This window comes from Loa loa (assembly GCF_000183805.2).
Source record: "Loa loa unplaced genomic scaffold supercont3.104, whole genome shotgun sequence".
NCBI classification, from domain to species: domain Eukaryota; kingdom Metazoa; phylum Nematoda; class Chromadorea; order Rhabditida; family Onchocercidae; genus Loa; species Loa loa.
Genome location: NW_018108284.1, coordinates 92,810 through 106,250, shown reverse-complemented (window position 1 = coordinate 106,250; position 13,441 = coordinate 92,810). Strand labels below are relative to the sequence as shown.

Sequence of the window (13,441 nt, the reverse complement as noted above, 5' to 3'; positions counted from 1 at the left end):
AAAATTGGTAATGTCGTCAAATTTGTTTCTGATTATTTGAAGAGGTTTGGACTTGTTTCTTCAAATATTCAGTTTTAGGCAGTCTGGTGCTATTCAGTATGCGTTTGATCCATGCCGAAGCATTACGCTTCACTTCTAACCCATGGGCAACTTTAGAAAGAATTGACAGGCTGGAGAAAAATGTTAACAAAGTAACATATAGGTTGCACATTTTTTTTCAACTTTTTGCATTTTCATAGTGAAATTAGTCGTATTGAAAAGCTAAATGAACGAAGTTTGACATTACAGGTTTTGGATAATTCAGTGAGCAGAAGCGAATATTTCTTCAAAATATGGAAGGATCGTTTGTTAGCCGTCCAAAAAATGCGTGCACGTAGTTTATTTTTCCTAAAGGTTATATTTAGTAAACTTCTTTCTTGAAATGACGGACACAATGAAACAAACTTCTTTTGGAAAATTTTTTTCTGGAAAAATAACTTCCTTTGAAAAAATGTTGTAGAACGATGGTTGATCAATGCAAAGGGATAAGTCAATTATTATGAATACTTTTGTAAATAATTTCTAGCATTATAGGAGTATTCAACGTCCATGATCCTATATAATCGTTTGTCAAAAGCAGATGGATTAAGTTCTGAACAGCGAGTAGCTCTGAAACTGATGTTAATGAGAATAGCTGCGGCTATCGGTGATCAAAAGAACTTAGAATATTATTCGAATGAAATCACTGCATCAGGATGTGACGATCAAATCTTGCACAGGCGCGTTATCCAGTTGTTAAGATGTTCCATTTCGAAGATTTTACGGTCCATAGATTATTTTTCGTTTTAATTTTCAAACTTAATCCTATTAGCAATGATCGATACATTTTAACAAGGAAAAATTGAATATTTTAGGTGTTTAAAGTGTATATTTTATGGCAATTATAATGAAGCTTACGAAACTTTGCAGAAATATCTGAACTCACTCGCTTCATCTGTGGTATTGTAATTTCAATCACTTTCTTGATATCTTTTTTATTAGGGTAAATGGGAGCGAAAATGTGCGCTCTGCGTAAATTCCAATACCCTGCTTTACAAACTTTTTACGTGAATTCCAGTAGTTTGCCTTTCGTATTCTATGATCTTATGATGGGATCTTTTAATAGGTACCTTCCGTTAGTCAATACATTGTTTGCATAAAGCAACAGTAACATTTAAATATTATTTCCTTAAAATTTCCAGCTGTGCAACAACATGGCAATTTGCTTACTGTACAAAGGACAAGTTTTTGATGCCATGGAAATCTTGAAAAGCCTACCAGGTGATCCAAACGAGCCAGTTGCAATCAATTTTTCGACCGTGGCCGAACTTTCGATTTCAAATCTTACACACGAGGATGTAATTCGTTTTTGAAATTCATAATAAAATCAGACAAAAAATAAAGCTCTTTGTAAGGTTAATTGTGTAATTTTAGCTCACTGATACGGCTAATTATACATCTTTAATTCTGCAACGGTTTAAAGTTTTGTAATGGTGACACATCCTTTTATAGTTGGCAGAGTTTGCCCAGAAATTTGATCGGTTACCGGATATGTTCGATCCAGCGACGCTGAAATTGATACCTTCATGACAAATGCAAGGAAATGATCGTGGATCTCTTTATATCCTGTTGTTAGAGATTTCCGAATCGAGTCTATCGTACGCGATATTGTCTGTATTTTCATCTACAGTAATAATGTTATCGAAGATATGCAGTAGAGAGAAAAGCCATGACACAGATTAATCTACATTTTACCACTTTTTCCACTCAACTATGATGGCGTAAAATGATGGTGTACTGTAAAAGTGAATTTATTCAATTCAGTTTAATTTACATCATATCCTGCACTTCTAGCAAAATGAGCAAATATTCAGCTCCTTTCCATACTTCGGATAATTCCTGTAAGAGGATTTGAGACACATGATTAAACTAACACTAGTTCAGAAAAAGACAATTCAGAAATTAACACATTTTAGGATGCTTCAGTTACCATAAATGAAATTTGGATAAATATAAAACGTATAAGAAGTAGTTACTCTAAGTTATCACTCTGGAATGCATCTTCAGCTCTTTTGCCGAAGTAATTCCAAAACATGTGTCCATGTGCTCTCCACATATGATGTAATGCACAAGAAAATTTTGAAAACAGAAAGGCACGTAGGAATAAAAGCATTGATCACAGTTGAGTGGGACACATTTCTGTCATTTTTGATTCTGCGTAACTTTATTGCTACGAATAGGCATTGCAAAATATGTAAAGCTAACATTTTCACACAAAGCTTCCCACTGCACTAACCTAACTTGCGAGTAGACCTAAATAAGCGGTTAAACGGCTGACATTTAAGTAATTTTGGACTTGACGTAGCCAGTTTGACATCTCTAATGGAAAATCTCATTGCAGATAGTTGTAAACTTGTCGTATGGTCCTTACCATGTGACCATACACAGTGAAGCGATAACTTCGTGAACAAACCAATGAAAAATTCTCTTTATCGTCCTGATAACTTTATATATTCATATAACTTCTAACTCGAAGACAATATCAGTTGTTGGAGTGATTATATGTTTCATACTGCATAAGATATTACATCTAAAAGGTGATAAAATGATCAGTATGAGGTTTATTTTCATATAATCTAGTTTTCAGAAGAAAATATAAGTTTCTCTTGGAACTCAAAACTTGCTCTTATGATTGGAGCATCTCAACTCATCCATCATCATTTTGAGAGCATCTTTTTCTCGCCTTCACGGATCTGCCTGCTTCGTACGGTGACCTGTAGATCAGCTAGGCTAGAAACATGACATGGATAATTTGGACATGACTTGAGACTGTTTAAATTGCATTGGAGGTGCATGCTCTTTCGAAATATATGCATCAATAACCGGTATTGCGAACTCGTGAGCTGTGGCCTTCAAAAATATGTGCGTGTCTCATCACTCCTGCGAACTGCAGGCATATGAACCACGTCATTTTGAATTGCTAATCAATTCCGTGGTTATTGAAAAAGCCAGAATCATTCCAAGACGCTGCGAAATTACTTTTATTCCCAAGGTAATCCCTTCACTTTTCAAAATCTAATCCTGTTTTTAAATTGAGATTCTCCTAAATCATAAATTTTATAATGAAGAAAATAACAGATCATAAGTACCATCAGTGTAACCCTCTCCCAACCTCTCACAGGTACGGATTCTCGAGAAGCCTGAAATCATAATATGGTTCTAATCCCAAACTTTCATGCTTTTTGATGTCGACACACTTCTAAAGCTGGTACCACATTTCTCAACTGGATTAGGTTGTTTCCGCGAACACATGAAATCTTTAAAACAAATGTGTTATCAGGGCAGTGAAAATTGCAATTTATACAATAATTCTTGATAAAATTTGCAACAGTGACTCGATGAAATATGAACGAATCTTAATTTTTGAAGCATATTTGGTCATAATTAATATTACAGCGTTGAAATTTTATGAATTAATAAGTAGGGCATATATTTAGAGAGAACAATTTTGGCAGGATTCTTGAAATCTGATCGTGCCTGTGAATATTTTTATCGAAATTTCAAAAATTGTTCGGTGAAATTGGAGAAAGTTGAGTATTGTTTGAAAATATCTTTGGAGTAAATTAATTACATCACGGTATCCAGACTACAAAATGTCTATAAATTAGGAACATTTTCCGATCGAGGTGCAATATAAATCACTGATACTTGACTGTTTTCCGGTTTGAAAACCTATATTCCGACAATTTTTCATGTGTATAACAATATTTGCAACCGGCTCGATATGACAAGAAATTCAAACTGTGATACATATTAAACGAATAAAATCATGAATAAAGATAATAGCAAACAAAACAAATGGATAGCGATTGACAGTGATCATTAATTATGGTTAATAACTTTCTTCAGAATTAATCTACAAGAGATTTTCTGGAAACGGAGAAATTACTCAGAATGACCGACAAAATACACGACAATAAACTTGCGGATTGTAATATGACGTAAGTCATTTTAAATTACTTAAGAGGTTGATTTCAGTTTTTAATCACTACATTTTATCCCTATACTAATTTCATATCTTCTCAGCAGTATTTTTAAATGTACTCGAAATCATAAACTACAAATATCCTATGTTATTTCTTTTTTCTCTCAATGGAGATGAAGTTGTAGAGATGTATAACAATCTCTAATAGAATTGGTACTGTTAAGTGCTAAAAAAGGTTCTAATTTTGAAGTAATATTGCCGAAAAATACAAATGGAAAGTTATTTGAAATTTCGAAAATATTTTACGGAAAATAAGAACTACTGAAAGAGAAAATTGGACTGATAAAAAAAATGTTGAATTTTCGATAAGCTTTCAGAGCTTCTATGCTTATTCCAGAGCTTTTTTTTAGCTGATAAGCTTTCTGGGTAAAAAAGGTAGAAAGTAAGAACAAATTTACAAAAATATTTCCAGCATAGAAGAAGAGAAATCAAACAACTGAAATCAAGAGAGTAGTGGAAAGCGAAAGATTTAAGTATAGAAAACCAGAAATATTAGTAGAAATTCTTCAGTTCTATCTGATGTCCTTCAGTTTGGATAAACTATTCCCGCAACTCCCATCATAGAAATATTTATCCTGCCAATTCGGTAGGAGAAGCTAATTTTCGGTCTTTATTTACTATTTTAGTAATTATGAGGAAAAAGTCAATAGATTCAATAGATTTTGTCAGCTGAATAAGCATAAGGATACCTTAATTTGTCAGTATAAATCACCGAAATATCATTTTTCGGGGAAAACAACAGAAATTTGATGTAGCCGACACCGTGGAAGAATGATGTCGATGAAGTAATTTAAATATTTTTTTTAAAACTGAATGCTATAACATCCGACCAACAGTATGCTCCTTAGGAAGCTTTACCTCTGACCGCTGATGTGAATGCATCAGGTTGCATCAGTGGACCATGTAGCTGCAAATTATAAGAGTTAGCAGTCAGTAAAATTCATGATCGATTTAACAAATCCGAGATAGGCAACACTTCTCCGGAATAAATATATCACAATTTAGCTTCTATTTTTCGGACCTTTTGATAGAAATTAGCAATAATCATACCGAGATTGGTTGCCATCTTTTTTTTTCCACAATGAATTCAAATCTTAGGGAAAAGCATCAAGTCAAAAATATGGACTTTTGCACATCTCAGCATTTCATTTATTCAGTATCTGCGAACAGCATCACAATGTAATCTTGGTTCACTAAGTTAAAGATAAACCCGGAAGGTTATTATGACAGCTCACCTTTTCCGGATCATACTGTGTTTCGGTAAAACCATCATCGGGACCTGGTGATGAACTTTTTGTTGTATGACTACCAATTGCACGATGATACTGTTCCCGGTAAAAATCGGCGAACAACTGTCCACAAAGATCACGTGCCATCATACCGCCGGCATACATATCAACAAATCGCAAAAGTAGTACACCGTCTAGAATTAGCTGATTAAATTTCTTATATAAGAAAAAAGATTGCTAGATATCATTTTTTCGGCATGTGAACTTTGCGATTTAAATTGCAACACCACGACATCTGTCTATATAGTTTGCATGTTTTCATACTCCGTATTTCTAAGAATTTTGAAACTTAACTTTGCGATAGCTGATAACTGATTCTAAAATGGTAAATAATGTATAAACTGGCAAGGGACTTCAAAAATTTCTAATTCAAGCTTGATTAACGATAACACCTGGTGTGAAAATGATAGTGTGACAAACCTGGCCGCAGCGCTTTATGCACAAAACGACGCAATATTGCTTGGTCCATAGGGGTTTCATCTAGCTTCATATGTAGAAGGAGTAATCGTGCCGTACGTTCCCGATTTGTGGCCAATATGGTATTATAAACGAAGTAGAGGAAATTAAGTAGTGTGGATGCAGCAACAAACAGAAACCAAAACCTATAAAAGTTTGTCCTTCTTAAATAACACCTAACTTTGAATGAAAATTGCGACATTCTGTGAAGGAATCAGGTCACAATCCTCCCCTTCAAACTTTCCCCTAATCAGGTAAGTATCGAAGTCACTGCAACATCCTTGAATACATTATCAGTCCAATATAACTTCATCAGTTGTTGGAAAGTACCATAACTCACCTACACCACAACGTTTCTCTTATAGATTAGTTAAATGAGTAAGCAGATGACATGTAACTGGGAATTAGAATATTTTTATGGTTAGCATGGATAATAACTTCATTACTGGAATTTTTGGAGATTATCGCTTTGATCTCACTAACTTTTATTTTGTTTTTGAAACAAATTGATAAGCGAACCAGATGAAAAGGTAGATTTTTTCATTGAACATATTGATCATTAGAACGCATTGTACCGAATACCGATGAATATTTGCTAGGCGTCGAACTTTGAAATCACACATTGTTACGCGTGGAAATACACCGGAATCCAGCCATTCTCGGCCTTGCCACAAATCCAGCAATATCTAAGATCCTCATTTGTATATTTAATATATTTATGATTTTTCCCTACAGCTCTAACTTTGCAGCACTTATAATTTGCAGATCATGAAGTTTACAGGTTAATTATTGGAAAAGAAAAGGGACAAAAAAGCAAAGCTATAGTTCAGAGATCCAAAGAAAATTACCTGGAATCCCCAAAGACTATGACTGGTACCAAGGAAATTATTGAGGATCAGAAATTGGGTGAAAATGTTGGCGAGGAAGAGAGATTTCATGAATAGGTACAGCAAGGTTACATAGGAGCCCAATGTATAGCCGTAATTAAAACAGAAATAACGATTTTGGTGATGAGGTGTGTCGAATTCCAAACATTCCTCAACAAATAATGCCAATTTTTCCAATTCCTTCTTCCGTTCATTACATTTTGTTGTCCTCAGATTTTTTGCTCCCTTTACTATTGTATCCAAATCGAGGCCTGAAATAATTCAGAAGGTTTGCATTTTCAGAATTTCATATATCGCACGCTACTACCAATAACTTTGTAAGACTTTAACAGAGTACTTTTAAAATAAAAGTTATCATCTATATTTTAAAATACTCATTCGTTACTTGATTTTTATGAAAATCATGTTTATTCTTCTGATCAGTGAGAATCAAATGAAAGTGAATTTGATTCTAACTGGAATAGAAAAAGAAAAAAAAAACTCAAGAAAAGAACTCCTGTTGACATTTAGTGTTTAAAAATTTGGAAAAAAATATTGGGAATAGCTAACCACTTTGTTTGTTAAGAGTTTTCCATATCCATTCTGGGATAAAAAACATTAGTGCTTGTAGTACTAACATAATTGGTACCCATTGGTAGTAACCAATTTCAGCTCCGTGACGATCATTTACATCCTCCGGCACTGGATCATCAAAGTGTACCCAATAGGTATTCTGTACTCAGTATAATTGCACTATGACTATTTATTACAATTATTCATAACTTTAACTGTCTTCTTAACTTTTCCACCATTTTAATTCAAAAAACCATTGCTTGCTTACTATTCATTAATAGTAAACCGATTAAAAATCAGTAAACACATGAGAATCAATATAATTACTGCCGAGACAAACAGTTACAGCTTATATAAGACCTAGTCGTTCACTTCTATATTAAGTAAATTTGAAATCGTGGGGATGATATTAGCATTTGAAAAGGTAATTTTTTCATTTTTACAAATTAAGACTTAAACAGAAAACTGTATGAAAACAGTAAACCTGTATGAAGCAATAATCCTCTGTATATTGTTCCCATCCACCTTTAAATTCCATAGGTACCCAACATTGTATTGGTGAACCCACATATCTGAAATATCAAAATTCCCAGATGACTAACATTATCTGAATATTTCATAGTAATCGTTCCATTTTAAATTTGCACTAAAAATCTGGAAGAAAAAACTGAATCTTTAAGAAAATTCAGAAATTAACTAACTGTTTCGCTGAGACAAGAATAGCAAAAAAAGTTAATAGAGAGCTTGTGACAAAATAATTCAGTCGATCGATACGATCATCATATGTTGTCGGTGAAAAGATCTTCAGAAATGCACTATCCAGAAATGGTATACCCAGCATACTTTACAAGCACGTTTATGGCACTTGAAATGAGATCAGTTTCAGAGTTCAAATGTAGTACTTGGTACCAATGTCCAAAGTAAGTGTGAATTTTATTCCATAGATATTCCAAGTTGAATTTATCGCACAAGTTGAGTGGATTTAATTAAATTCAAATTGCGAAAAAAAAAACTATAATTTTCCGGAACGAAGTGAATAGATTTGAAGTCGTTAGCACGGAACTGATAAAACGTTCTGCAAATAGATAAGCAGTATATTATTATTAGGCTTATGGTATGGCATTCTTTCCGAAATGAATCATTGCTATCAAGTATGCTTATTGGTGTCGTCGACTAAAACCAAATAATCAGCTGTCCTGTTCCATATACTGATCAACCACTGGTTTATTATTTTCTTACTACTCATTCGCCAAAAATTAAACCCTCTGTTGGCTTTATATTTTATACAATATTGAGAGAACATAAAATTTACTAATATATCGGATTTAAATTTGGATGAATTAGAGAAATGTGATGAGTTCATAGTTCATAGCCATTTTATCAGAAGCATGAAAATAAAGAAAGGTAGAAAAGAAAAAGGAATTATGTTATGTTGATAATATTAACATAACATAATTTCTTCTGTATCATGGCAAACATTAAGGTTCGACACGAAAATTACAGTATGTTTACGTTTACGAAAGTAGATTTAAAGGGTGAAGGCTGAGATCTTAGGAAAGATTCGAAAGTATTGGATCATACTGCAATGGCTACTTCAAAGATAAGCTAGTATACGAATTAGGGTTTCGAAATGTAAAAGTATTGGATTAGAAGGTACTGTCAATTTTTCCAATAGGAAGCTTATAAAGGGCAATGGTCAGTTTGAATTTCAAAAATTCTTTCTACCTTTCCAGAATTCGCTTCTTTAAATTTAAACAACTGAATACGTCCATCTTAACAGATTTCGATTAAAATAATAGATGCATTAGCAAGCAGGGAGACAAAGAATGATACCAGAAATGTTGCAAGCTTACATAAGGAAAAGGGGTCACTCCTAATTACCACTTGGGTTAGCAGTACTTGGTGACATTGGATGACAAGGAGAAGGAGGAAAAGGAAGAGGAGGAGGAGAAGGGAGAGAAGTTGGAGGATGACAGAAGACGTTTAAATAAGATAGAATAGGAGTGGATGAAATTGAAGATGAAAGAGTATTGAACCAAATGAAAGAGACGTAGAACTCGAACTAATTATCTATGCTCTGTCATTGCCTGACCTATGGTGGAAGAACCGATGCGCGACCCATTTCAGCAGCTTAATGAAACAGTGAGTAGAGCATATTGAAGCAGGCAACTACTTCTCACTCCACCATTTAGGGTTAGAGTAAAAGAGGTCAGGCAAGTCATCCTACCCTCGCCTTAGGGGACTAACCGTCCATTTACCGTTTTGGGTGAAGAAAGATAGCGCAGAGTGAGTAATCGATAATTTCAAATATTTTGACGAGAATTTGGAATTTACTGCCAAGCCAAGAGAATCAACCCCATGTAATAATTAATTATGTCATCTGTTCATTTCGTGAGCAAGTTTAAGACATATATTTCGTGATATTCTGGTACTTCTATGCATTAGGCAACGTGGTAGTGTCTCTTTTAGGTAAGCATCAACTGTGTCACATCACAAACACTATTGAATATAGTGAAATTAGTATTATCTTCACTTTTCATGGAAACTCTAACACTAGAAGTTCATCTAAATTAACTCTTATGGTTGTCACCGGTGCTATGTTACAGGGTTCTTGAAACTTTTTAAAAAATTCAGTAAGTTATTAGGATAATCAAAAATGCAAATAGAGGAATTGATGGAAAACAGTACTGACGGAAACAAAAAGATGACCAAATATTGCTTCGATAAAGCTTATTCAGATAATATTAGGTAACCAAATGTTGTATAATTCTGACCTCTGTTGTTTATACCATTCTGTAAGAGAGTGGTAAAGGATACAACTTTTGGCACTTACAAGGATTATCACTATATTATAACTGAATTGATTTATTTAATAAATCCAACTACATTGGTATAGGTTTTAGATGAACAACAATCTGCCAGTTGAAGAATAACCTTTAGGAGGCGATGTCAATGGTCAAATCAATCTGTTATTCGTAATAATGGTACCACAATTCGGATTCATTCCTTCATATCAGTAGTAATAATTCAGATCTTCGGGAAAACAACACACACGCATACAGACACACAGACACGAATACAAACACACAGACACAGACACACACACATCTCCTAGTAATATAGGGGAAAGTTGCATTAATGGATGATGGATATTCTAATTTACACACACCATCACTTATGAAAACCATAACGATTGAGGACAATGACAAATAAACAAACGATGATGATGCAAATAAAACACTGGAATTGATTTTCAACAGTTAAGGGAGACTTGTCTTACTGTCGATGACATCCACCTAGACTAAATGACATTTGAAATTGCCTTACTTTGTCTCGCTTCAGTATCGCCCATAAATAAAATGGGCAAACAAATTGATAGTCAGAGTTGTGATCACTGGTCAAATTTTGGCTTCGTTAAGTGTGGTAACAGTGGAAACAAAATGGATGGAACTGTAAGCTGAGGATAATCAATGATTGTACGACGACAGACCCAGTGCTACAAAGTCTTCTTCACCCACTTTAAAATGTATCTCTCCAACCATACCATCCATTAGTTTGAGAAACCTCTCATATACAACTCTTTTTACAGCAGCACAGCAAATTTGTATGATGCGAAAAATTGTTGCAAATATTGCAAGATCAAGTTTTACACCACTGATTACAATGTTCCCGTCCAAAAATGAGAATGCTGCTGATGGGGCTAAACAAATTGTATGGTGACAATGACACCAAATACACAAATCACGATGAAATGATACCCCCTGCAATATGTTTAATTGTCAAATTACAAATTACTGAATTATTTTAAATTTATTGAATTATACTGAATTATTTTAAATCATCATTTCACCATTTCATCGTTGTGTGTTGATTGTCATTATCATCAGTCATTTGTCTAGCCGTATCAGCATTCTCATTTTGGAGAGGAGGGGATTTAAATAATCAATTATTTGTTAAACGAATGAATCAAGTCATTCTATGGCAGGATAATTAGTACTAGAAAAACAATTGATTAATACTGTGGTTCCTGAAGGAAAATAAGAATAAACCTGTGAAATGTAAAATTTATGCTTGAAATGACCCTTCAAATGTTGCTCTATGTAGCACATTTCGTGTCCATTCTATCTGTTGAATCATTTCCCAAACCACACTTCCATTCATCTATCATACTTTTACATGAACTTCTTCATTCATTAATCTATTATCGCGTTAAGAAATGGGTTAAAAATAAATTTGACTGTGAGCCTTTGCTATAACTGTATCATAACCAGGAAACGAATTGTACTGAATATCCCGGAAATCCTGATGTTATGATACTTTCATCATAATAATATACCTCAAGATGTGAAAGTTACTAAATTATAGAGACAAAGAAAAAGTTATACCACAAACTTTTGTCATACTGAACATCTGTCAATTTCGTTCTTCATTTATAATGTCAAAATTTCCGAATATTTCTGGATAACATTTAATTACATCATTCTAGTGATGATGACTGGATGGACTTTGCTCAAGATTCACCGTTAGCAAATCGTATTACTAACAGCAATAATCATTCCGAAATCGAAAAACGACGCCGTGATCGGATAAATGAATTGATGGGACAATTGGCCGCATTAATACCGTCAACATTTTGTCGGAAACTTGACAAGCTTTCTCTACTGCGGCTTGTGCTTGATCACATTAACACAATGAGTATGAATATTTCAATAGGAGTATTCATATATCCTTTGATTATCATATTAACAGTTTAATTCAGCTAAGAAAATTTGTTTCGTCGTATCTCGTTTCCATTCTTTTTTTTTTGGACAAAGTGGGCTGCAGTAAATGTAAGAATTTTTAACTAGATCGAAAGTTATAATATCAAAGAACATTAAGAGTAAGAAATTTTTCGAAAACTCGAAATTGCAATAAACTAGAAATGTAAGGTAATTTTGGCTTTTCAGGAACATCGAATGATAAAGAACTGAATTACGATTGTTGCACGAAGCATGTCACCTTCGGCGATTTGTTGACGCTTCTCAAAAATGTTCGAAATTATTATTTATAAGAAATTATTATTTATAATTATTTTATATTTTTCATATTCAATTTTATCAAAAGTCCGCAAAATTTAAAGTTCAAATCCCAAGCGTCTTCATTTCTTTAATAGCATTTATTTATCAAAATTTTTTTGTGCTAATAGAATTTGCAATTGAAATTCCCTTCATCTTTTAAAAGAGATTAGATTTAAATTGAAGTTCCTTTTTCTGCCAAAACCCACAAGATATCAAATAGATTTTTCCAGAAGAGGTCAAATAGATTTTTGCAGAATGTTGAACACTTTATCGCTGTGGTTGAGGTAGCATCGGGAAAAATTTTGTACGGTTCCGATGAAATGCACAAATTTTTGGGCGACAATATTTTGGCTCGGTATTATTTGTAGCCTCAATATTTAGCACTTTATACTATGAGTAGGTTATCAGGTAAAACAAAGTAATACATTTCATGTTTTTCAAAAGCATATTTCCTTAGTAATTCTTTAATAAAACTAATTGATGACGGTAATGAATGAAAGGCTTATTAGGAATTTTGACCCCTGGAAAAGTTCGCTTGAAAAGATTTAATGGAAGAATTTTGAAATATTTGAAAGAATTTTGGAAAAATTAATTTTATGTAATTTTCATTTTTGAACTTGCACCATTCCATGTTATACAGAATTCATTTTAATGTTCACATATTATTATTATTATTATTATTATTATTACTATTATTACTATTATTATTATTATTATTATTATTATTATTATTATTATTATTATTATTATTATTATTATTATTATTATTATTATTATTATTATTATTATTATTATTATTATTATTATTATTGATTTATTATCACTGTCATTATTACGTCGATAATGATAATGATAATAACAATGATAATAACGATAATTATGACAATGCTAACATTCATTCATTTTGTTAGCTATTTTCATGCAGTTTTTTTTAAAAGAATAATTATAGATTGAAGAGGGTTTTTACTTAACAAATTTAAGTAAAGTTATGTTTCGTACTGAATAGTTTTTTCCTGTTGAATTGAGGTGTTTTTTTTAAGCCCAATTTTGATACTTTATGCATTATGTCACCAATCCTTCTGATGTTTTTCTTTCATCGTTGGACCGAATATTCTTTCATTTTCTTTTTTTTAAACG

General features: G+C 32.9%; 3 protein-coding genes across 4 annotated transcripts in view; 2 read left to right on the top strand and 1 right to left on the bottom strand.

Moving 5' to 3' along the window:
* Window positions 1-1,909, top strand: part of LOAG_17624 — a 4,237-nt gene extending 2,328 nt beyond the window's left edge. For both annotated transcript variants that reach the window (XM_020450285.1, XM_020450286.1), the window contains 6 exons: window positions 79-191; window positions 289-393; window positions 574-758; window positions 894-978; window positions 1,221-1,376; window positions 1,531-1,909. In XM_020450285.1, the coding sequence (XP_020306060.1) occupies window positions 79-191; window positions 289-393; window positions 574-758; window positions 894-978; window positions 1,221-1,376; window positions 1,531-1,608 (722 nt within the window). In that variant the 3' untranslated portion in view covers window positions 1,609-1,909. The remainder of the gene's footprint in view (window positions 1-78; window positions 192-288; window positions 394-573; window positions 759-893; window positions 979-1,220; window positions 1,377-1,530) is intronic.
* Window positions 1,910-4,734: 2,825 nt separating this feature from the next.
* Window positions 4,735-8,088, bottom strand: LOAG_08025 (innexin inx-3; the record flags this gene model as incomplete). The annotated part of the gene is made up of 8 exons (XM_003143557.2): window positions 4,735-4,970; window positions 5,299-5,486; window positions 5,773-5,954; window positions 6,328-6,494; window positions 6,657-6,946; window positions 7,245-7,407; window positions 7,732-7,819; window positions 7,949-8,088. The coding sequence occupies 8 exons, from the start codon at window positions 8,086-8,088 to the stop codon at window positions 4,908-4,910; spliced, it is 1,281 nt and encodes a 426-aa protein (XP_003143605.1). The 3' UTR covers window positions 4,735-4,907.
* Window positions 8,089-11,746: 3,658 nt separating this feature from the next.
* The window catches only part of LOAG_17623 (hypothetical protein), a gene marked incomplete at its 5' end in the record, with an annotated part of 4,573 nt that continues 2,878 nt past the window's right edge, over window positions 11,747-13,441 (top strand). Inside the window, 3 exons of the mRNA XM_020450284.1 lie at window positions 11,747-11,942; window positions 12,194-12,276; window positions 12,559-12,659. Coding sequence (XP_020306059.1) covers window positions 11,747-11,942; window positions 12,194-12,276; window positions 12,559-12,659 — 380 coding nt within the window. The remainder of the gene's footprint in view (window positions 11,943-12,193; window positions 12,277-12,558; window positions 12,660-13,441) is intronic.